Source organism: Rana temporaria, chromosome 9 (assembly GCF_905171775.1).
Source record: "Rana temporaria chromosome 9, aRanTem1.1, whole genome shotgun sequence".
NCBI classification, from domain to species: domain Eukaryota; kingdom Metazoa; phylum Chordata; class Amphibia; order Anura; family Ranidae; genus Rana; species Rana temporaria.
The window spans coordinates 48,609,767-48,634,752 of record NC_053497.1 but is presented as its reverse complement, the minus strand read 5'-3'; the positions used below and the strand labels follow the sequence as shown (position 1 = coordinate 48,634,752).

General features: G+C 41.0%; 1 protein-coding gene across 3 annotated transcripts in view; it reads right to left on the bottom strand.

Moving 5' to 3' along the window:
- Window positions 1-1,491: 1,491 nt before the first annotated feature.
- The window catches only part of LOC120913453 (synaptosomal-associated protein 25-like), a 42,083-nt gene continuing 18,588 nt past the window's right edge, over window positions 1,492-24,986 (bottom strand). For 2 of the 3 annotated variants that reach the window (XM_040323383.1, XM_040323384.1), the window contains 4 exons: window positions 21,152-21,266; window positions 15,305-15,430; window positions 14,810-14,954; window positions 1,492-1,877 (listed from right to left, as the gene is read on the bottom strand). In XM_040323383.1, the coding sequence (XP_040179317.1) occupies window positions 1,809-1,877; window positions 14,810-14,954; window positions 15,305-15,430; window positions 21,152-21,266 (455 nt within the window). In that variant the 3' untranslated portion in view covers window positions 1,492-1,808. The remainder of the gene's footprint in view (window positions 1,878-14,809; window positions 14,955-15,304; window positions 15,431-21,151; window positions 21,267-24,986) is intronic. The other variant, XM_040323385.1, reaches the window with a different exon arrangement.

Below are 24,986 nucleotides of genomic sequence, written 5' to 3'. Positions count from 1 at the left end.
TTAATAAGTGAAATAGGTATTTGATCCCCTATAAATTAGCAGGATTTCTGGCTTACAGGTGTCTTTTATATAGGTAACAAGCTGAGATTAGGAGCATTCTCTTAAAGCCCAGGTTCACACTGCTACGGGTTAGAAATTGTGAGTTCAGCTGAATTCAAAGCGGCAATGCAGTCCGACTTCGGGGGCGATTTGACAGACATCTGTTGCGGGTTCATGCACAGATGTCTATTCAAATCACCCCTGAAGTCTACAAAAGTAGTACAGGAAATACTTTTGGGAATCTTTGCGGTGTCTCACCGATTCGGACAGTGCCATTTCCAGCAATAGCCGCTGATTTGGCATGCGATTTGACATGGGGCAAAGGGAGTGCTCCTAATTTCAGCTTGTTACCTGTATAAAAGACACCTGTCCATAGAAGCAATCAATTAATCAGATTCAAATCTCTCCACCATGGCCAAGACCAAAGAGCTGTCCAAGGATGTCAAGGACAAGATTGTAGACCTACACAAGGCTGGGATGGGCTACAAGACCATCGCCAAGCAGCTTGGTGAGAGGGGGACAATAGTTGGTGCGATTATTCGAAAATGGAAGAAACACAAAATAGCTGCCAATCTCCCTCGGTCTGGGGCTTCATGCAAGATCTCACCTCGTGGAGGGTCAATGATCATGAGAATAGTGAGGAATCAGCCCAGAACTACATGGGAGAATCATGTCAATGATCTCAAGGCAGCTGGGACCATAGTCACCAAGAACACAATTTGTAAAACACTATGCCGTGAAGGACTTAAATCCTGCAGCGTCTGCAAGGCCCCCCTGCTCAAGAAAGCACATAGGTACAGGCTCAACTGATGTTTTCTAATAAACATCTTAATGATTCAGAGGAGAACTGGCTGAAAGTGTTGTGGTCAGATGAGACCAAAATTAAGCTCTTTGGCATCAACTCAACTCGTGTTTGGAGGAGAAGGAATGCTGCCCATTACCCCAAGAACACCACCCCCACCGTAAAACATGGAGGTGGAAACATTATGCTTTGGGGTTGCCTTTCTGCTAAGGGGACAGGACAACTTCACTGCATCAAAGGAACAATGGACGGGGCCATGTATCGTCAAATCTCGGGTGAGAACCTCCTTCCCTGAGCCAGGGCATTGAAAATGGGTAGCGGATGAGTAGTCCAGCATGACAATGAGCCAAAACACACGACCAAGGCAACAAATGAGTAGCTTAAGAAGCACATTAACCACTTAACCCCCGGACCATATTGCTGCCCAAAGACCAGAGCACTTTTTGCGATTCGGGACTGCGTCGCTTTAACTGACAATTGCGCGGTCGTGCGACGTGGCTCCCAAACAAAATTGGCATCCTTTTTTTCCCACAAATAGAGCTTTCTTTTGGTGGTATTTGATCACCTCTGCGGTTTTTATTTTTTGCGCTATAAACAAAAATAGAGCGACAATTTTGAAAAAAATGAATATTTTTTACTTTTTGCTGTAATAAATATCCCCCAAAAATATATAAAAAAACATTTTTTTTCCTCACTGTATGCTAAATGACACATGGAATCAGAATGGTTGCTACTGTCAATACAATTTTCCTTTCCAGCATTTATAATACATGACTGTGTTCTACTTCCTACACACAAGGCACAAGCAATAGGTTCATACTCCATCTTCAAGCAATGTGATGGGTCTGGTATCAGGACACATCACTGTACAATATGAAGGCACACCTAGAGGAACCCAGGCAACAAAGTGGGGCCAAAAAAAGCAAGATCTACTCATCACGGATCGGTATGCTACTGCAGGGAATTCTCAGACGCTCTTAAGAATCTTTTTGGCTTTAGTATTAGCCTCTTTTATTCGGTCTTCATTCACTACAACCTGGAAGAAAGAAGACAAGACTTGGGATTTTGCACTTTTTTAAAGCAAATCTGTTATTTGTGAGTTACATAGTTAGTCAGGTTGAAAAAAGACACAAGTCCATCCAGTTCAACCACAAAAAAATAAACAAACAAAATAAAAAACACAGTACAATCCCATACACCCAACTCCATACCCACAGTTGATCCAGAGGAAGGCAAAAAACCCCAGCAGTGAGTAGATCAGAAATTATTGAAACAATGTAAAAAACATTTTACTTTTTAAATTCAGGTGGTCAATGCCAAGCGATTAGTCCTCACATGCACATGGGGCGTAAGAAAAAAACAAGCTGCAAAGCTAGTACTGACGCCAGGAAAAAGCGTCTGTAAAAACGTGCTTTTAGTAGATTTGTGCATTAGCATTAATGCACATTTAGCCACGTTAGCGTTTTGCAGCGTTTCTCTGCCTCTTCTATTTTTCACTCCCAAATACAATTACTACGGAGCACAAGTCACACGACATGTCAAAATCAACGGTTCCCTATGAGAGCTGTCTTAACTGATCTGACTTTGTCCATTGATTTGAATGGAAGTCGTGTCCAAGTCAGATCATCATGATCAGACTTGTGGCATGCGACTTGTGCTCTGAGGATCTTGAAGGGGAACCCCACGCCAAAAAAAAAATGGAATTTAAAAGAAAATGGTGTATCCAGCGTTAAGTGTCTGATTTAAAGCTGATTTACAGCTTTATTGTGACTTTTTCAGCCTGCAAATCAGTTGCAAATAGTGGGCCAGATCCACATACATTTACACTTGCGCCGCGTATCAGAGATACGCTACGCCACCGTACCTTACCTGGCATACTTTAAAATCCTCAAAGATTTTGCGCCGTAAGTTACGGCGGCGTAGTGTATTTCTGGCGGCGGAATTCAAATCGGCGGGTAGGGGGCGTGATTCATTTAAATGAAGCGCGTCCCCGCGCCGATTGAACTGCGCATTTTCCGTTTCGAAATTTCCCATCGTGCTTTGCGCGAAATGACGTCATTTTTTGAAATTAGACGTGACTTATGTCCATCCCTATTCACGAACGACTTACGCCAAAAAAAACATTTCGACGCGGGAATGCCGGCCATACTTAACATGGCAAGTCTATCTATACGCCGCAAAATAGCAGCTTTATCTATACGCCGGAAAAAGCCGACTAGAGACGACGTAAGAGAATGCGACGGCCGCGCGAACGTTCGTGGATCGTCGTAAAAAGCTAATTTGCATACCCGACGCGGAAAACGACGCAAACTCCACCCAGCGGGCGCCAAAGTATTGCACCTACGATCCGAAGGCGTACGAAGCCGTTTGAGGATTCAAACTAAAGATAGGATGCGGGTAATCTGAAAGTAAGCCGGCGTATCAGTAGATACGCCGGCGTACTCGCTATGTGGATCTGGCCCAGTGTGTGCATGTTATACGCCGATACTGCAATTTGGACTGCCTCGGAGAGAACGGGGAGGATACGGGACGAGCGCCGTCAGATTACATACAGCAAGAATCTTCTGTTTACGCAGCCTTTGTAATAGAAAATTCCCGTCTCCTGGGCCGGCATTGGACCAGTGTTCTGTCTATCATAGAAGCCGGTCCAGGAGGCGGGACTTTGTATTCAAGAGGCCGCCGAGTAAACAGGAGATTCTCGCTGTATGTAATCTGACGGCGCTCATCCCACCCCCCCTCCCAGAGATGCGCATTGATCAGGCTGCATTGATGGCAATGGGGAGGCATTTATGGGCAATTGTGAGGCTACAGGTAGGCATTGATCAAGCTGCATTGATGGGCAACTGTGAGGCTGCAGATGGGCACTGATCAATACCATGCATAGTCAACAACAGCAAATCTAATATACTGTACCCAAGAAACCAATCAAGTTTTCTCTTTAATTTCTGTACATTTTGTGGACTAAATGGTGTCAGCCCTGTCCAGTTGTCATTTGCTAAAATATCCAAAACTACCCCTGTATCTTATTCTCCACAACAAAAAGACTCATTGTTCTATAGTCCCAAAGGTAAATTATTTTTTATTCACTTGTAAGGTGCCTATGAAATTGCTAGAAATTTTGATTTTGTTAATATCCTAGCACAGCCCCTTCCCTCTTTGCACATCATAGTCCTCTCTTCTCCTGGGAGTGTCTAATTACTGTGCTGGCCCAGCTGCTCCACCTCCCCATTCACCTCCCTACATAACCTTTTATGTAGCTGGTAAGGGAGGAGAGAAGGGGAATACTATAGATTGCCACAGCTCAAAGTCTGTTGGAGCTGCTGACCTCACATCCATGATGGTGGCACCCAGCAGCAGTCTCAGGGCTTTTGGATGTCTACATGCAAAAATATGTTAAATTCACATATAATATTATGGGGATATTTTTGACTGCATGAATGGTCTTCTGACAGGGTCCATTTGACAGGGCAAAAAGAGCAATAAAGAGAATTTCTTTGCTATGGCTTTACATACACTTTAAAAGGTTATTTTTTAAAACTTTGCATAGCAATTCTCCCAGTTAAAGTGCATGTACATTCACTCTGTGCGAATGGGGCAAAAACAATTAAGGTTAGGCTTCTTCCTGTGCTGGACTAATGTTTCACTTTTCATTTAAAACTGAATATATATTACATTTGGCCACTAGATGGCGATAAGTATCTTAAGAAATTCCTATGATACTTAATGCCATCTAGTGGCCAAATGTAGCATTTTTCATTTTAAATCAATGAAAAACATTCAACAAGCACAGACAATAAGTATAACAATATATAAGAAAGTAAGATCCTACTATACCACTCCAGAAAATGGAGCACAGAAATTAGCCCAATAACGTTGTTGTTTGTTCGTTTGTTTTGTTTTTTGCCCCATTGGCACAGAAATAATGTACATGCACTTTCAACAGGCACATTTCTAGGTGATTTTTTTATTTAAATACACCACCATAGTCTACAAATGAATCGAAAATACCTCATAGAGTGGGATTGTATAGGCAACGAATAATAAAAATTTCAAAAATATATATGAAAAAATAACAATTTATTACAAAAATAGATACAGCATATACAAAAATATCTCGAGCATTATAGGAATATACATAATACAAAACAAAACATGGATGATGCAGATACTGTCCGGCATACGGTACCATCACCCTAAGGGAGGTAAAGGTGTAGCTGAAAAGCCGACGCGTTTCGAATGCTACGCATTCTTCATCATGGCATAAAACAAGTATTGCATCTAGGGTAAAGCAAAAAATATTAAATACATTCACATTAAATCATTGTATTCTCTCCATTGAAGTGCAAAAGCACATACACATCCTCCTCATCAAGTAAGGAAGAGGCATAGATAACAATGAAGAGGACTCACCTATTGCTTAAAAAGCTCCACGCCCAGGAGTGTGGGGCAGAGGGCCCCCGGGTATTCAGGGACGCCGATGTCTCCTATGGCAGGTTGCACCATAAAAACAAATCCCCATTTGAATATCACTCATAGAGTGGATAGAACCAATTGGTTCAATTTGGGTGGTGTTTTTGCAGTCCTATATAAAGGAGATATATCAAAAGCTTGTGTCAAAAATAACCCAGCGTTTGAGCATCAATTAACTGGTTGGGAATTATATTCCAAACCGTTCATGGAAAACTCACCACCAGTAGTTTGAAGTCTTTGTATCCAAAAAAGGGGGAGCCGGGTGCAGGTAAATCCTGACAAGATTTGGTTTGCCCAGATAGATTCCCCTTGGAGAGGAAAGACAGCTCCTTGTTCTCCTGCATGTGGAGAAGGAATGACACCACCCAACCCTCTTGGCCCTCCTTAAGTACCTACCTTGACTATATTCAGGTGCTGTAGTCCTCCCCCTCATCACCCATCGATTGAGGCTTGTTATTTTTAAGAAGCCATGTGTGGCTCCTTGTTGTTTTCAAACAGACCGCCGCTATTGCAAGGCGCATTGTAGCGCCGTCATTGATTGTATACGGATCCGCGTCATTTCCGGGACCGGAAGTATCGCCGCGGCCATTTTGGTAATGGGACTCGATTGACAATCGATTCTCCGCTGTGAACTGCCATTCGATTGTCACTCGAATGCCACTCCAATGGGAATCAACCGTCAATCGACTCACCTTCGTAAATTGCCATTCGATCGCCATTCGATTGCCACTCGATTCGCCCCCGTAGCCATTTTATTGGTTGGTTGAATCAGGGATGTCTGAAAACCTCTCAGCCGGATCCGGAAATTCCCCGGCGGCCATTTTAAACAAGGGCATAGACCTGAACTGGACGTCTGGTGTATATCTTAATAGAAAGTAGCAACCTGATTGAAAAGGTGCAACCATAAGGGGTGATAGTAGGAGGATAGAAACGTTCAAAAAAGACCTTGATCACAGTTTGAAACAATCATCACAAGGGCAAAGTCAAGCCCAGGTTTGTGTACGTTATGGTAAGGCACTGTTCTCCTGTAGTTCTTGAATGAACCACTGGGAGACCTTTGGGAGAAAAAAGCCACAGCTGCCTTCTATATCTACCCAAGGGGATATGACTATCCCCCTTAAGGTAAATTTTATGACATTTGGGTACAAAGCCCAAAGTCTCCCCTGGCAGCTGATGAGTCAAACAAATTGGGGAAAAATGGAAAACAACCTGCAGAGTAGCCACAGAGACATCGATGTCCCATCGACCGGGGTGGTTGGCCCGTGTCGCACACCTCCGAACTGTAGAACCAAGAGAGCAAATTTAGGTTAAATGAAAAACACAAATATCAATATCCAAATTGTGACAAAGAATCCCTTCAAATCAGTCCGCATGAATACGGTGGAAGGGAAACATCGAGTCAAACAACATATCAATTATAATTACAAAAAAATGCATACAATAATAAGAATAAGCGAAAAACAAAAAACCCTCCATATTTCTAAGTGTCATATATGTGCTGGGCCCTAACCTGAAAATGTCTACTACGTTCACAGTAAAGGGGAAAGGGGGAAGGTTTGGAAATTTGTGGGAAGAGTCAACCAGGGATTCAAAAATGGGGACGAAATTCTTCATCCCCGATTGAGATCCTAGTCTGTTTTACCAGAAGAAAAACCCTCCAAAAAAGGCCTAAAACTCTCACTTTCGTTGAGGCCGGGAGGTGTAGTAGCCTTTAGATATCTAATCCAACGCATTTCGCGCTGCAGTAGGGTTTTGTTCCAATCACCCCCCCGTAGGGGAATGTGAATACGGTCCAACACAGTGAAATTAAGGTCAGGCATATGATAGCCATGATGCTTGGCTATGTGTCGACCCAATGGGAGATAGAGATTACAAATGCGCATAGAGTGCATATGTTTCTCTATTCGCTTGTGTAGTTCTTGTTTGGTTTTACCCACATAGAAAGAACCACACTGACACTGCATGAGGTATACCACTCCCCGTGTTTTGCAATTCGCAAAATGTTTCAGGGAGAAGGTATCCCCATTTGGCAGTGTCAGTGTGGTTCTCCTCCCTATAACGGGGCATTGGGCACATGTCCCGCAGGGGTAGGTGCCAAATGTTTTGCAAGGATCCTTTTTGTTTGTACCCTTGTACTCACTTTTGACCAAAAGTGTACCCAAGGAAGGTGCTTTCTTAAAAGTTATTTGTGGCTGGTTTGTAATTAGATTTTTTAAAATAGGGTCTTCTGTCAGGATAGGCCAGAACTTGGAGATCGTCTTTCGGATTTTTTGATGTTCATTGGAGAAATTTATGATAACCCTAGTGTTGGATTCTTCCTTCTTACTGGTATTCTTGGGTTTGAAAATGAGAGATCGTCTATTCGTATCTCTCACTCTGTTGAAAGCCTTCTTTAGGCTGGTTTTTGTGTAGCCTCTTATCAAGAGGCGTTCAGTTAACAGATCGCTTTCCCTTTGAAAGTCAAAATCCGTGGAACAATTCCTCCTAAGCCGAAGGAACTGACTATATGGAATAGATTTCTTCAACACTTCCGGATGAAAACTCTCCGCATGAAGCAGAGTGTTTCCCGCCGTTTCCTTTCTGAATAAGGATGTGCCAAGTGCACCATCCAATTCTTTAAAGATACGTATGTCCAAAAAGCTGACCTCCTTGTCGTTGTATGACATGGTAAAGAAAAGATTGAAGCTGTTGATGTTCATCAGCCTCAACATCTCTTGAAGTTCGTTCTCCAGACCGTCCCAAACAATAAAAATGTCGTCTATGTAGCGCTGCCAAACAAGGATGTTAGCAGCGCACATAGACGCATTTTCACCCAACAAAAATTCCCGCTCCCACTCCCCCAGGTACAGGTTTGCATATGAGGGTGCACAGCACGTCCCCATAGCAACACCCTGTACCTGGAGGTAGTGGGAGCCTTGGAAAAGAAAAGTGTTGTGCTGGAGGATGAAATCCAGCATAGTCAAAATGAAATGATTAAACTTCCAATCTGTGGTTGGTCTTTGTTTGAGTACCCGCTCGATGGCTTCTAAGCCCAGTTGGTGCGGAATACTATTGTAAAGTGATTCAACATCTATAGTTACTAGGATAGCGTCTGGAGGTATAGTTAAATCCTCCAGCATCTGAAGAAGATGGATTGTATCCCTAGTATAGGATGGTAGATCAAGTACATGGGGTCGGAGGTATTGGTCAATTACTTGACTAACACCTTCCGAAATTGATCCATTGCCAGATATGATTGGACGTCCCGGCGGATCTTGCAAGTTTTTGTGCACCTTTGGTAGAGAATACATGGTCGGTTGTCGTGGGTGCTGTGTTCTAATAAAGTTCCAGACATCTTGGATGATGCTGCCATTGTTGTAAAAACTATCAACGAGCTCATAAAATTCCCCATTGAACCTGTCCACAGTAGCTGCTGTGATTTTCCTATAGCATTGTTTATTGTTTAATATTTTTAGGCACATTTTCTCGTAGTCTATGTTGTTCATCAGAACTACATTACCGCCTTTATCTGATGCTTTAATGATCAGATTTGGGCTATTTTTTAGGGTTTTAAGTGCATGTTGTTGCTCAATGGTCAGATTTCTATGGTTCGTGTCCTTTTTTAAGGTTTCCAATTCTTTGGAAACTTGTTTCACAAATAAAGAAATTGCTGGATTCAAACTCAGGACAGGAAATTTGTTAGATTTCCTTTTGAATTTCCTGATTCTGAAAAAATTGCCTTCATCAATTTCCTCATCAGCTTCCTCATTTGGATCTTCTTCCCATGCGTCACCAAGTGAGGCATTCTCCTGTAAGAGGAGATTTAAGTCTCTTAGGGCTCTGAAATCAGCCGCTTTGAGGTTTGGGGCCACTTCCTCTTCTTGTTTTTTGTGTTTGTAGTAGAGACCTTTATAAAAGAGTCTCCGTGCAAATAGGTTGATATCTTTAATCGTCTCAAATGAATCGGTGTTATTGGTGGGGCAGAAGGAGAGTCCCAAACATAAAACTTCCTGCTCTACTGTTGTTAAAGTATGTGAGGACAGGTTTATGATATTATTATATTCTCCTCTGGCGGTATCTCCACCGCCAGATCCATGGTCATCTGTGTTTGAAAGAGTGGGGGCGTTGAGGACACCCCCTTCTTCTCCAAAAAATTATCTAGGGGGGTGCGCGAAGTCTTTGAAATTGCCCCCGTATCTTTACGGGAGAAAAGTTTACCTCTATTTGAAGGAGACCCCCTGGAGTTTCCACCCGAGGCTCTCCTTGTCAAGCTAGCTCCCCTTTCATTTTGTGAAAAGGACACCTGGGAATCCGTGATGGGTTTTTTGGTAGTTTGTTGGACTTCTCCTTCTGTCCCATGTTTAGAGAAGGGGCCCTTTCTCTTGGCCGATGTCCGACTGGTATGTGAGGAGGCTGATGAGGAAGAATTAGAAGGTACATCAGACAGATAGTCATTTGGTTGAACATTAGGTTTTTTGGAATTTTTGTTGCTAAATTTTTTATTTTTATCTTTATTCCATTTGTATGCCCTTCCTTCACAGAAGGCATTCTTATCTCTCCAGTATTTCTTTTCTTTTTTAATAAGAATCTGTTTACTGAAATTTTCTAAATGTTCTTTAAGCTTATTTTCCTGTCCTGTATACTCATCCATAGTTTTTAAAGGTGTAAGGCGCGTGTATATTAATTCAATTTCTTTATCAAGAACCTGTAGTTGCAATCTGTATTCCTTTTGCAGCAATTGCATTAAATTTTTGGAACATTCGTTCAGGCTGCTCTCCCAATTAACTTTTAATTCTTTACTGATATTCTCAAGTATTGGAAAAATTTGTATTCTTAATCCAATCGGGTTGATATGTTCATTTATGTATCTCTCCATAGATTGGATATGCCAATGTAAGGCTGATTTTTTCTCCAATAGTTTGGTGAGATTAAAGAAAAGGGAGAGCAAGTCTGAATCTAATTGTTCCTTTCCCTGGTAATTACGCTCAATTTGAGTCATAAGTTCCTCCCATTGTCCCCCTTGAAGATCCCCCATAGTGTGAACAGGCATAGACAACCCCAAAGGAAAGACCAAAACAAATATAATGAAAAAACACTATGTTAAACCCAGATTGGGGTTAACAGCAAATCTCTTTAGATCCTAAATCCTTCTCCCCTGGAGGTGGTACCTCCTGAGGACATGGAAAGAGTTTACAAGGATCAAAAAAAGAAACCTATATCAAAAAATTAGAGGGCTGTACTAGAAACCTGTACCTGGGGGAGTGGGAGCGGGAATTTTTGTTGGGTGAAAATGCGTCTATGTGCGCTGCTAACATCCTTGTTTGGCAGCGCTACATAGACGACATTTTTATTGTTTGGGACGGTCTGGAGAACGAACTTCAAGAGATGTTGAGGCTGATGAACATCAACAGCTTCAATCTTTTCTTTACCATGTCATACAACGACAAGGAGGTCAGCTTTTTGGACATACGTATCTTTAAAGAATTGGATGGTGCACTTGGCACATCCTTATTCAGAAAGGAAACGGCGGGAAACACTCTGCTTCATGCGGAGAGTTTTCATCCGGAAGTGTTGAAGAAATCTATTCCATATAGTCAGTTCCTTCGGCTTAGGAGGAATTGTTCCACGGATTTTGACTTTCAAAGGGAAAGCGATCTGTTAACTGAACGCCTCTTGATAAGAGGCTACACAAAAACCAGCCTAAAGAAGGCTTTCAACAGAGTGAGAGATACGAATAGACGATCTCTCATTTTCAAACCCAAGAATACCAGTAAGAAGGAAGAATCCAACACTAGGGTTATCATAAATTTCTCCAATGAACATCAAAAAATCCGAAAGACGATCTCCAAGTTCTGGCCTATCCTGACAGAAGACCCTATTTTAAAAAATCTAATTACAAACCAGCCACAAATAACTTTTAAGAAAGCACCTTCCTTGGGTACACTTTTGGTCAAAAGTGAGTACAAGGGTACAAACAAAAAGGATCCTTGCAAAACATTTGGCACCTACCCCTGCGGGACATGTGCCCAATGCCCCGTTATAGGGAGGAGAACCACACTGACACTGCCAAATGGGGATACCTTCTCCCTGAAACATTTTGCGAATTGCAAAACACGGGGAGTGGTATACCTCATGCAGTGTCAGTGTGGTTCTTTCTATGTGGGTAAAACCAAACAAGAACTACACAAGCGAATAGAGAAACATATGCACTCTATGCGCATTTGTAATCTCTATCTCCCATTGGGTCGACACATAGCCAAGCATCATGGCTATCATATGCCTGACCTTAATTTCACTGTGTTGGACCGTATTCACATTCCCCTACGGGGGGGTGATTGGAACAAAACCCTACTGCAGCGCGAAATGCGTTGGATTAGATATCTAAAGGCTACTACACCTCCCGGCCTCAACGAAAGTGAGAGTTTTAGGCCTTTTTTGGAGGGTTTTTCTTCTGGTAAAACAGACTAGGATCTCAATCGGGGATGAAGAATTTCGTCCCCATTTTTGAATCCCTGGTTGACTCTTCCCACAAATTTCCAAACCTTCCCCCTTTCCCCTTTACTGTGAACGTAGTAGACATTTTCAGGTTAGGGCCCAGCACATATATGACACTTAGAAATATGGAGGGTTTTTTGTTTTTCGCTTATTCTTATTATTGTATGCATTTTTTTGTAATTATAATTGATATGTTGTTTGACTCGATGTTTCCCTTCCACCGTATTCATGCGGACTGATTTGAAGGGATTCTTTGTCACAATTTGGATATTGATATTTGTGTTTTTCATTTAACCTAAATTTGCTCTCTTGGTTCTACAGTTCGGAGGTGTGCGACACGGGCCAACCACCCCGGTCGATGGGACATCGATGTCTCTGTGGCTACTCTGCAGGTTGTTTTCCATTTTTCCCCAATTTGTTTGACTCATCAGCTGCCAGGGGAGACTTTGGGCTTTGTACCCAAATGTCATAAAATTTACCTTAAGGGGGATAGTCATATCCCCTTGGGTAGATATAGAAGGCAGCTGTGGCTTTTTTCTCCCAAAGGTCTCCCAGTGGTTCATTCAAGAACTACAGGAGAACAGTGCCTTACCATAACGTACACAAACCTGGGCTTGACTTTGCCCTTGTGATGATTGTTTCAAACTGTGATCAAGGTCTTTTTTGAACGTTTCTATCCTCCTACTATCACCCCTTATGGTTGCACCTTTTCAATCAGGTTGCTACTTTCTATTAAGATATACACCAGACGTCCAGTTCAGGTCTATGCCCTTGTTTAAAATGGCCGCCGGGGAATTTCCGGATCCGGCTGAGAGGTTTTCAGACATCCCTGATTCAACCAACCAATAAAATGGCTACGGGGGCGAATCGAGTGGCAATCGAATGGCGATCGAATGGCAATTTACGAAGGTGAGTCGATTGACGGTTGATTCCCATTGGAGTGGCATTCGAGTGACAATCGAATGGCAGTTCACAGCGGAGAATCGATTGTCAATCGAGTCCCATTACCAAAATGGCCGCGGCGATACTTCCGGTCCCGGAAATGACGCGGATCCGTATACAATCAATGACGGCGCTACAATGCGCCTTGCAATAGCGGCGGTCTGTTTGAAAACAACAAGGAGCCACACATGGCTTCTTAAAAATAACAAGCCTCAATCGATGGGTGATGAGGGGGAGGACTACAGCACCTGAATATAGTCAAGGTAGGTACTTAAGGAGGGCCAAGAGGGTTGGGTGGTGTCATTCCTTCTCCACATGCAGGAGAACAAGGAGCTGTCTTTCCTCTCCAAGGGGAATCTATCTGGGCAAACCAAATCTTGTCAGGATTTACCTGCACCCGGCTCCCCCTTTTTTGGATACAAAGACTTCAAACTACTGGTGGTGAGTTTTCCATGAACGGTTTGGAATATAATTCCCAACCAGTTAATTGATGCTCAAACGCTGGGTTATTTTTGACACAAGCTTTTGATATATCTCCTTTATATAGGACTGCAAAAACACCACCCAAATTGAACCAATTGGTTCTATCCACTCTATGAGTGATATTCAAATGGGGATTTGTTTTTATGGTGCAACCTGCCATAGGAGACATCGGCGTCCCTGAATACCCGGGGGCCCTCTGCCCCACACTCCTGGGCGTGGAGCTTTTTAAGCAATAGGTGAGTCCTCTTCATTGTTATCTATGCCTCTTCCTTACTTGATGAGGAGGATGTGTATGTGCTTTTGCACTTCAATGGAGAGAATACAATGATTTAATGTGAATGTATTTAATATTTTTTGCTTTACCCTAGATGCAATACTTGTTTTATGCCATGATGAAGAATGCGTAGCATTCGAAACGCGTCGGCTTTTCAGCTACACCTTTACCTCCCTTAGGGTGATGGTACCGTATGCCGGACAGTATCTGCATCATCCATGTTTTGTTTTGTATTATGTATATTCCTATAATGCTCGAGATATTTTTGTATATGCTGTATCTATTTTGGTAATAAATTGTTATTTTTTCATATATATTTTTGAAATTTTTATTATTCGTTGCCTATACAATCCCACTCTATGAGGTATTTTCGATTCATTTGTAGTACTATGGGATGATGGCAACTACATGCTATCATATGTGAGTTGGCTCTTTTTACACCACCATAGTCTATTGCCCGTTAGACCATAGAGAACCTTCACTAAGATACTGTGAAGTAGAACATGAAAAACAAATACTAATGTCAAGTGTTTTACTAGCTTGTTGACATATGCAAATGATTACTTTATATTTCATTAGCAAACTGTGTCTCCCGAACTGATAGTTTATGTCTCAGGAACTTAAAGGGTCACTAAAGGTATTTTTTAAATAACAAACATGTTATACTTACCTCCACTGTGCAGCTCATTTTGCACAGAACCACAGAACCTGGTCTTCTGGGGTCCCTCTGCGGCTGTCTCGGCTCCCCCAGCAAGGTCTCAACACCTTAATGCGAGCGGGCGAGCATGGTGTTGAGTGCCTGCGGGCGTGCTCCCGTGATACAGCCGCTCACTGCATCACTCAGCCCCACCCCCCGGCGCGCCAATGGCTGCGCTGCTTTCAATCAATCAACCAATGAATGAATGAGACGTGAAGACGGCCCAGAAGCCTGCACGTTTACGGCGCTGGACTTTTGAATGGTCAGGTAAGTAAAATAGGGCTCGGGGAGGGCTCTAATACACAGATGTTTTTTCACCTTAATGCATGTAATGCATTAAGGTGAAAAAACATTTACCTTTACAACCCCTTTAAGTGAAAAGATAAAACTGGTTGGTTGGTTGGTATAGGTAACAAAGACTATTCTGTATTCAAATATTTTCAGTTTTGAGATTTGAAGTCTTGTGATTCTTTCCTACCTGTGTTCTTTGCCGTCTTCCACACCCTGATGCTCTTTACCCATTTCCAGCAATATCTTACCATAAGTGGTCATCAATGCCTACTTGTCCAGTAATTATAACAACTTCATCGCATCTACCTTTGTGTGCCCCCCAACTTCTCTTACTAACCTTCTCCATGATTTTCTCCACTTGCTTGTTCTGGATGTCAATCTCATTTCCAACATCCAGAGCCATGCTACGGAGATTGCCTAGAATGCTCCCAACTTGATTTAAATTTTCTTCCATTTCATCTTCACGAGTATCCCTTGTTATTCTGTGGAAAAGAGCCATCAGTGTTCAGCATTAGGAGACTGGAACAGTGGAGAAAAGAACATTTATAAAGACACGGCATGCTGTCGGGTGGTAGGTGGTGGCAAAGCCTTGATGGGTGTGATGACAGTTATGTATACTAACTGGGTTTTTGGCCTCTTTTAACTAAGTAAAAAACTTTTTAAGCAAGTGGCCCCAAAATGTCGAGCAATCCAGCTTATGACCCGACAGAGGTAACTGATTAGGTGTTTGATGGTGGTGAAACATAGGATGAGGCTTAATATAGTATGTAGGACATTCAACCTATTAAAAGTAGCTGAGTTTCCCTGAGCAGCTTTGTTTGGACTTTTTTACCTTCGGATGTAACTACCACTCATCATCATGCGCTCTCTTTCATCAGCAACATGAGAAGGCTGACTGGAGATGACTTCATCATTGGATTTACCCCACACCTTTGTGTACGTAGAGCTGTTCACCATTCTAAGATGGTACAAGAAACAAAAACAGGACAGACAAGAAGAGAAAATGAAAAAGGATGGAGGAGAAAAGGAAAAGTTATCAATGTAAAGCTCAACTTATACTTCTGTGATACCACTGTGAACTTGAACCATGACTACCTTTGATAATTCCAGTAGTATGTCATTCCTTCCAGAATTACCAGTAGCCAAAACAGGAACTTGATAGGGACACAGCAATACAAAAAAAAAAAAAAAATGGACAATCTAAGTCTCTTCTTATTCTACCTCAAACTAAAAATTTGTTTTGGCTGAAGTTTCACTTTAAAAATATGCAGAGGATAAAGGCGATTTAAAGTTGAATTATAAGGGGAAAAAGTTGGATAATAACAGTGCCCATAGCATCATGCCCACCTGTCATTCTCTAATGCAAGCTAGACATTGTAAGAAAGAAAATTATTGGTGGAAGCGCGCAACGTTATTTTCATATACACATTTTATGTGCTGTCCAATATTCTCCACACTATATCAGAAAGGAAGGTGATGGTAAAGAGGAAGGAGAAGAGGCTTACAAGCAAGGTAAATCTGAGCCATCATAGCTACATAGAAACATAGAAGAATGAGGGTAGAAAGACCTAGTGATCCATTGAGTCTGCTCCGTTTTTATTTACAATATATATATATATATATATATATATATATATATATATATATATATATATATATATATATATATATATATATATATATAATTTATTTATATATTTATTTGTATCTGTTTTTGTCTGGGTATAGATCAGGGGTCAAGTCCTGGGGAAAAAAGTGTGGGAACTCTCATCCAAGATCCACTCCCCCACCAAAAAATAAATGATACGCTCATATGCATAATTACTAAACCGCATGTTTTTTTTCGATCCACTGTATCTTCGTAATCCTTTATGTTACTGGCCGCTTTCTGTATATGGATTTATCGGGTAGTGTGCGAGTATTCTGTCACTTCCTTGATGCCGCAATGTCTCCTGGGAGCGTTTGTCATTTTTCCCAGGAGACAATGCGGAGGTGAGTTATCGCGGGATTTAGAAAGAAGCAAGTTCATAAAGCGGCCAGTAACATAAAGGATTACTAAGGTTCGCTTGCCCCTGACAGTGACTCGAGCTGGGCATTGCCGCTTAGTGAAGGATTGGCTCGGGCGGCTCGACAGCTCTAGTCTTGCAAAGGGAACGTGTTCCCACGCGTTCCCGAAGGACTTGAGCCCTGGTATAGATCTATGATTTTCCAAAGCATTTTTGAATAACCTCTCATTCTCTAGATGTTTAACCTTTGGGGTCCATTTTTCAATAAGAGCAAGCTAAAGTCATACAGAGGGCCCAACACTGTAAGCTAATTTTGTAAAGTAATACATTCAGGGCCGTCTTTATTGTTGATCAGACCCTGGACAAAACATTTCTTGCCCCCCCCCCCATGCATTACAGCTCACTGATTAGTTGCTAGAGCTTACAGCACATGATTTCTACTTGTTGATTGGTTGCTAGAGATTACTGTGCAGTAATACTGCTCACTGTGTGGTTGCTAGAGGTTACAGCACATCATCTCTTCACTGCAGAGGGGCATGATATATATATATGAATGCAGCCGGCCTCAGCTATTTACATATGAATTCTTCTGTTATTTACAAATGAATGACGGTTATTTGCATGTAAACACAGGGTCTGCAGGTGAGTCATCTGTACACAATAGGGCAGAGCTGGGCAGCATTAGTAGCAGCACTTCACACTAAGATATCAGGACACAGCAAACGACTACAATTTCAAGGAACAAGGGAATTTAAACTGGGATAGTTGGCAAGTATGAGGCAGCTGCTTTGGGTCCCATTACAATGACAGGGCCCAGGGCAGCAGCCCCTTTTGCCCTAAAGACAACCCTGAATATATTTAGATTACGGATCTCTGCAAGTAACTTAAAAAAAATATGACAGCATGTTCAGGATTCAAATAATATTTTTATTACATTGTTTTTTTTTTTGTTCAGGGTGATGTGCAGTGTTAGCTTTCTGCCACACATAGTGTTTTGCTTTAAGGCCAAAAAGTTAAATTTTGGTCTCATTTGACCAAAGCACCTTCTTCCACATGTTTGCTGTGTCCCCCCACATGGCTTCAGAGTTACCATGGGCCTCTTGGCTGCTTCTCTGATTAATGCTCTCTTTGCCCGGCCTGCCTATATATATATATTTAATAAGCGTCCAAGTTATATTTAGTCATTTATTTTGTATATCACATTTCCATCAACCTTTCTAAAGATAAGGCCAAGGAAAAAATATGAGTTATGTAAGAAAGTGTATATTAAAAGTGGAATTATATTGAAACAAATTGCTAATAGGTAGAGTTTTTGGTAGTGGAGACCTTGTATGATTCTTCCCTAATAAATGTATTTCCCTTCCCTATTAGTAATGTTTTGATATTGTACACTGAATGAGGCACATTGGCAGTGCAGCATATACTCCTGGCATTTGTAAAATGCCAACAGTGGAAGTCAGGTGTATAGGTAATGTGGGAGTTAAATAATCAGCGGTAGCCCAATGGCCAAAGAAAGAGGACTTCAGTCTGTAAGAAGACCAGAAAAAGATAACAAGGCCACTGGAGCGATGAAGGGGGTACAGACATGCCATTGCTTGAGGAGTCCAAACAAAGTTCATTATATGCAAATATGCAGTTATAAATGCACATTATGACAAATGCTCTAGGGACCCACTATGGCTTTAGCTGCTTTAAAGTGGGATTTAAGGCAAAGCTTTTTTTGTTTTTGATAGAGTTGGGACTTCCATCAGGATTTTGTTGCTGTCTATGTTCCAAAAACACATCAAGAAGTGAAGCAGTCTCTCCAAAGTAAGGGAACTAATACCTTTATCCAGTATCACAAGAAAAATTGCACCTTATGCCACGTACACACGATTGGATTTTCCGTCAGAAAAACCTTGGATGTTTTTTTTCAGACGGAATTCCCGCCAAGCTTGGCTTGCATACACACAGTCACACAAAAGTTCTCGGAACTTTTAACCGTCAAGAACGCATTGACGTACAACACTACGATGAGCAAAGAAATAGAAGTTCAATGATTCCGAGCATGCGTCGGAATTGCTACAGACGATCGGATTTTCCGATAGGAATTTTTTCAGTCGGAAAATTTGAGAACCAGCTCTCAATCTTTTCTTGGCAGAAATTCCGACAGCAAAAGTCCGATGGAGCATACACAAAAGCTCACATCGGACTTTTGCTGTCGGAATTACCAATCGTGTGTACGGGGCATTACAGGTGGTTCTCACCCACCACCACCCCCATCCCCATCAGTTGCAATGACACTTGTCAGATTTTATTGTTGTTTATTCTGTAGCAGTCAAGTGGTGGTACCGCAGCACTGCAGCACACAGCACCGCAGCAGCTGACTCAGACATCCAACACACCTGAAAGTGTGTAAGATAGTGCCAGCTGAGTGAGCATTTCTTGAATGAGGGTGTGACAGGTAAGTATATATATTCTACCCTGGAACCTCTTTAACCCCTTAAACTTTCCTCCCGATGTCCGATGGCGACACGCGATCACCTATTACAGAGACAGTACGGGGAACTGCCTTTGTAAACAAGGTGATTCCCCATTCTGACAGGTGACAGTTAGAACACACCTAGGGAGCACAGTTAACCCCTTGATTTCCCCCTAGTGTTAACCCCTTCCCTGCCAGCGACATTTATACAGTGACCAATGGCTATTTATAGCACTGATCACTGTATAAATGTCGCTGGTCCCAAAAAAGTGTCAAAGGTGTCCGATCGAAAATGTTGCAGTCCCTCTAAAAATCGCATAATAATAATAATAATTAAAAATGCCATAAATCTATCCCCCATTTTGTAGACGCCATAACTTTTGCACAAACCAATCACTATACGCCTATTGCGATTTTTTTTTTTTTTTACCAAAAATATGTAGAGGAATATACCGTATATTGGCCTAAACTGAAGAATAAATTCACTTACCACTCCAGACCAGTCTGAGTACACGTTATTTATCACCACCCTTTGGACACGCCCCTGTAACCCGTTTTTTACCCAAGAACAAACCTTATGGTCCATGCCAACAGACCTCAGCTTGTAAATTAGGCTTTTATGGGAGACTGTATCAAATGCTTTTGCAAAATTCAGGTACACTAAATCCACAGGCCTCCCCCTGTCTAGATGGCAGCAGCTCACTTCCTTGTAGAATGTTAGCAGATTGGTCTGGCAGGAACGACCTTTTGTAAACCTATGCTGATTACTACTAATGATATTTTTTTTCTTCAGTACAATTTTGGATATAGTCCCTTATCTCCTCCAATAATTTACCTACTATTGATGTTAGGCTGACTGGCCTGTAGTTTCCAGGGCTCCAAGATACAGGTATAGGGAAACATACATACAGAAAACCCTCTACATGTTTTGCAGCGATAGCCATTTCTTCAAGAGGAATCAGGGGCTTAAAACATCTAAAAAGGAGCACAACATTACTAAAAAAATACAACAGATCAGAAATATATGTGTACAAACAAATTTTAACAATAAGTATATACGTCAAGAAGAAAAGAAAAACCACAAATAGTATATACCGGTAATACAAACATATTTACAGGCCTACCTGTGTAAATTATTATTATAATTATATGCGATTTATATAGCGCAAACAGTGTACGCAGTGCTTTACAATGTATAGGGGAGACAGCACAATTACAGCACAGTTCAATACAGAGGGTACAGGGGGGCCCTATTAGGGGTATGTACTATTTGAGTTTTTTTTTCTTCCTCACTCCTGGTCAGCCCCTGCCTCCAACCATGTAGAGGGTTTGCTGTATGTATGTTCCCCTATACCTGTATCTTGGAGCGCTTTAATAGGAATGGAGTTATACCACCAACCATTGGAACTATGTCACAACTAGAGGGGAGTTCTACATAATGACAATTTTAAAACATGAGCTTTGTACTATTTTAGCCACTTGCCAACCACCTCATAGCAGTTTTGTTGTTACAGGGTGGCAGCTGTGCGCAGGATTATATATATAGCAAAAGATGACCTGGTCATGAAGGGGGGAAAAATCTTCCAGAGCTGAAGTGGTTAAAGTTGTGTCATAAGCTTTGACATTTCTTAAATAGTTTTGTTCCTTGTATTTGGCATACAGAGAACATCCGTGACCTCTTAAACTTTTTTTTATATGCAAAATTTATTTCTATGACCCCTCCGGGACCGGGACTATTTAATACCTTCATAAACGGAACACATGTTGGCATTTTGCAGAGTGTAGATTCATCTGATTCTTTTAGGCTCCATTCAGAAAGCTAGCACACCAGGACAAGAATCTTTATTTAAAAACAAGTGATAGTTATTTTTAGCTACATGAAATTTGAAAACCACACAGGGCTAAAATATAGATCCTTATCCTTGTTTATTCGCTTTGTGAATTATACATTGTGTGTATGAACACAAAATCTACAGATTTTCTGGGACAAATTTGTCTTCTTCTGGTAGCACATTTGATAGCAATCATGCACATGATAAAGCTGCTGGGACTTCACAGTGATCACAGTGATCGTTTTTCCATATAAAGAGTTGCCGTTTTTACATTGAAATTACATTGAGGTTATAATGTGTGGTCAATTTAGATGTGCTAATGAGTCTTAGTGATGCTCTCAAGTCAATTTAGACATGGTAAGTTGTGAACAAACACATACCTATCACAACACGAGCACAGTCCACAGCATTTCCCCATATCAGTGAGGTTCTTCTCTGCTTCTCTCATGTCCTCATTAATCTGCTCCAGACCTTTATCAACCAGCTCTAGCTGCTCTGAAATCATAGAGGATAGATGATAGATTATTATTATACAGGAGTTTATATAGCGCCAACCGTTTAGGCAGTGCTTTACAACTTGATGATAGAGATAGAGATGATAGATTTTCTGTTCCAAGGACATTCAGCTAAACCTTCTTATCCCATAAACTTCAGATACCATATTTCTTTGATCTCAATTTATTAGAACAAGCTAGGTGAAATGTTTAAGTTCTCTAAGGGGTGATGGCGATAGATTGAGCAAGACATGTCCTGCTCCCTGTAGTATCTTCTCAGAGCATAGTGGTTGTTCACTTCCTGTGAAGATCCTACCCATAATTCCCTGCTTACTAACAACTTCCTTAAAGGAACACTAATGGTTCGTTTTTTTATTAGATCAATTGATTGCTGTAAGCTAGAGCATTTAAATATCACTTACCTCGTTTTTCCTTTTGACCTCCAAAATACAGTAATCCAGGTTTGAAAATGCCATTTCCTGTCTCTCCTCTTCTTGCATTCCACCAGCATCTGAGCCGTTTGGCATGGTGGAAAGCAGAATGTGCTCACCCCCTCCCTATGACTACAGCCCTGCATGAAGATGCTCTCTTATCCCTCACAGGCATGGAGGCTAAGCCTAATGGGAACTGTAGTTCCCATTAGGCCGTGATGTAGCAAGAATGAATGCGCACCGCAAACCAGGAAGTCAATGAGAATAATGATTCAGGAGTGCTGGAGGTGAATAAAACAGCTTGATTTCAACAGGTATCAAACTAGTTATAATGCAAAACATTACTTTTTACTTTATCAGCTACTGTCAGACTTTAATTTAAGAGGAAAATATTTTTGTCTTTACAACCCCTTTAACTACACACAGTAATTAAATAAACAGAACTGAAGCAATGCCAAAAAAGAACACTAGATGGAGCCTGCACTCCACATATGATTGTCTTATGTAAATTACAAACTTTACATGTTATTTTCACAACACAGATACATATAATCAGAATACAAGTCTGGTGGACAGAACAATAGAGATAAAGTTAGAGATAGATCGATGACTTGATGGTGATTGATTGATTATATATATGTAGATAGATAAAATGATTGATTGACTGATTGCAGATAGAATGATTGATTGAATAAATTATAGATAATTAACAATATTAATAACAGAGAATGATTAGCGTGCAAGTTCACTTTTTCACAAAAATGAAAAGGTAAACTAGTACGCTACACCCTCCCCACCCCATTCCCCCCAACCGCACTAACCTCTGTCAGTGATTAGCTCTCACTGCCCTCCATGCACCCGATGCAGCAGGCAAGGGATTTAAAAGCTATAGATTCCTGGCCCTTCTTTCCTCAGGGACAATGGGACAGATCAAATCGATTCTGATTCGCCAGCAGTGACATGTGATCGCTTTGACCAATTAGAATCTCTCTGATCTGTCCCGGTGTCCCTAAGAAAAGAAGGGGAAGCAGATTGTAGCCTTCAAATTGCTAAACCACAGTGTGGGCAGTAAAAACTAATCATCCACAAAGTAAGTACAGTGGGGGACGGGATGGTTGGGAACTGTAGGGTGTTAGTTCATCTTTTCACCTTTTGTGAAACGTTGAACTTGCACTTTAAATAATCGATGGATAGATAGCTAGATAGATAAATGGGTAGATAATTAAGCTGGCCATACATTATACAATTTTCTTATTCAATATTCTTTAGATTTACCTTCAACTATGTAGTACAAGGGCCTGCCTGATTGCATACATTAAAAGTGTTTAGGTTTGACCTCATATTATATGGTTTTGGTAAATCTAAAGGAAAATTGAACAAGACAATTATATAATGTATTGGATAGATAGATAGCTAGATAGATGGGATAGATAAAGATAGATAGATAGATAGATAGATAGATAGATAGATAGATAGATAGATAGATAGATAGATAGATAGAAATACAGGGTTTTCATTGCTGACTTCCCTCTAGAATATTATTTTCCTGGCTGTCCCTGGCTTTAATACTTTGACTCACTGCCCGGAAATAAGCATGCCGATTAAAAGTTTTATTGAAGCTTACGCTACAGGTCATATTATAAAAAAATTAAAGAAGCCATTAGATTAGCATCTCAGCCAGGTAACTATTTTTTTTTTTTTTTTTAGAACAAGAGGCTCAGCAATAGCAGCCTCTGTAGCAGCATACTACCGGTTCCCTTTAATTGGCACTCGATTCAAATTATTTTGTATAAATTATAGAAGGATTCCACCATGTATAGAAATAAAAATGTTTTGTCGTGCAACAGACAAAATGTAATATTTGTTACTTTGAAAGCCAATTAAAAAAAAAGTTTGAGCTGCCCTAGGTGTGAAACATTGTGTAACTACCGTGCCATATAAAGGAGTAAGGTGGGGCTACAATAGCAACATAGTACATAGAACTGAAAAAAAGTCCTTAAAGTTCAACGTATTCTAATGTTAACCCTGACCCCACCAATGGCAGTCAGATCCATTATCTGAATAACTCCCTCCATCAACAAATCAAATTATAGGTAGAGTTGTCATTTCTAGAAAAAAAAGTTGGCATTACCAAAGGGTAACTCCATATTTGTGAGAAAAAAAATTCAAATAAAAAAAAAAATAATATGTGGTATACAATTGCGACACGAGTCAGATTGTATTTGCATGATATTAAAAATTACCTTTCATTTTAAATCTGCAGCTCTGTAATTCTTTGTAAAAGGTACTCAGGGCTGGTGCAAGGATTTTTGACACCCTAGGTGAAACCTTCATTTTGGCATTCCCTGCAACAAAAACTAAATTTTTGGTGAGATACTCCCAAAGGAATATCTTGTCTAAAAGGAATGCAGACCCTACTACTTTCTCTTTAGAGCCCTGCAGGTGCAACAGTTGATTGATAATTAAAAATCACTCCCATTCAGATTTACTCAGCCCATGGACAGAGAAACAAACAGCTATTTCTGCAGAATAACAAAAGATAGGAATCTGCAACAAAGTTTGTTAATATTCCTGCAATGTACATAGATCACCTAGAGGGGAATGTCAGTGGAGTTACTCTTTAAAGTCTGACCACTGCTCAAATGAAAAAACCCTGCATGTGATGGTGACAAAATATAGATTTCCCTTTACCAGTTACACAGTGAGGGATAAAAACCTTCCCAACACAGTCCAAAAATCATTCCGACACATCATCTCTGTAAGGTATATAACACACAGACAAGTTCAGGGGTCGGGGTAGCTTCTAACACAAATTTCACCCAGCTGACGAAGATGAAAGCCAACTTACACATTTTATATGTGTAATATACTCCTTAGGCATACAAACCACAAATCATATAACTTCTGATTTTAGACTGTGATTGAAGACCCCATGAAAAAATTCAACCTAAATCGTACATCACTGCACAGACACCAAAACTATATCTATTGCTAATAAACCTAGGGAGTAATGTGGAATTTTAAACAGCAGTACCGTCCACACACCACAAGGTGGCAGCTATGCACTCATGTCTTGTTAAAAGGAAAGGCGAGTTTCAAAATGATATTTTTAAAGCGGAGGTCCCGCAAAAAAAAAAAATATTAAAAGCCAGCAGCTACAAATACTGCAGCTGCTGACTTTTAATAAATGGACACTTACCTGTCCAGGGTGCCCGCGATGTCGGCAGCCGAAGCCGAGCAAATCTCTCGGCTGCCCCCGCCGCCATCCTCGGTGAGGGAATCAGGATGTA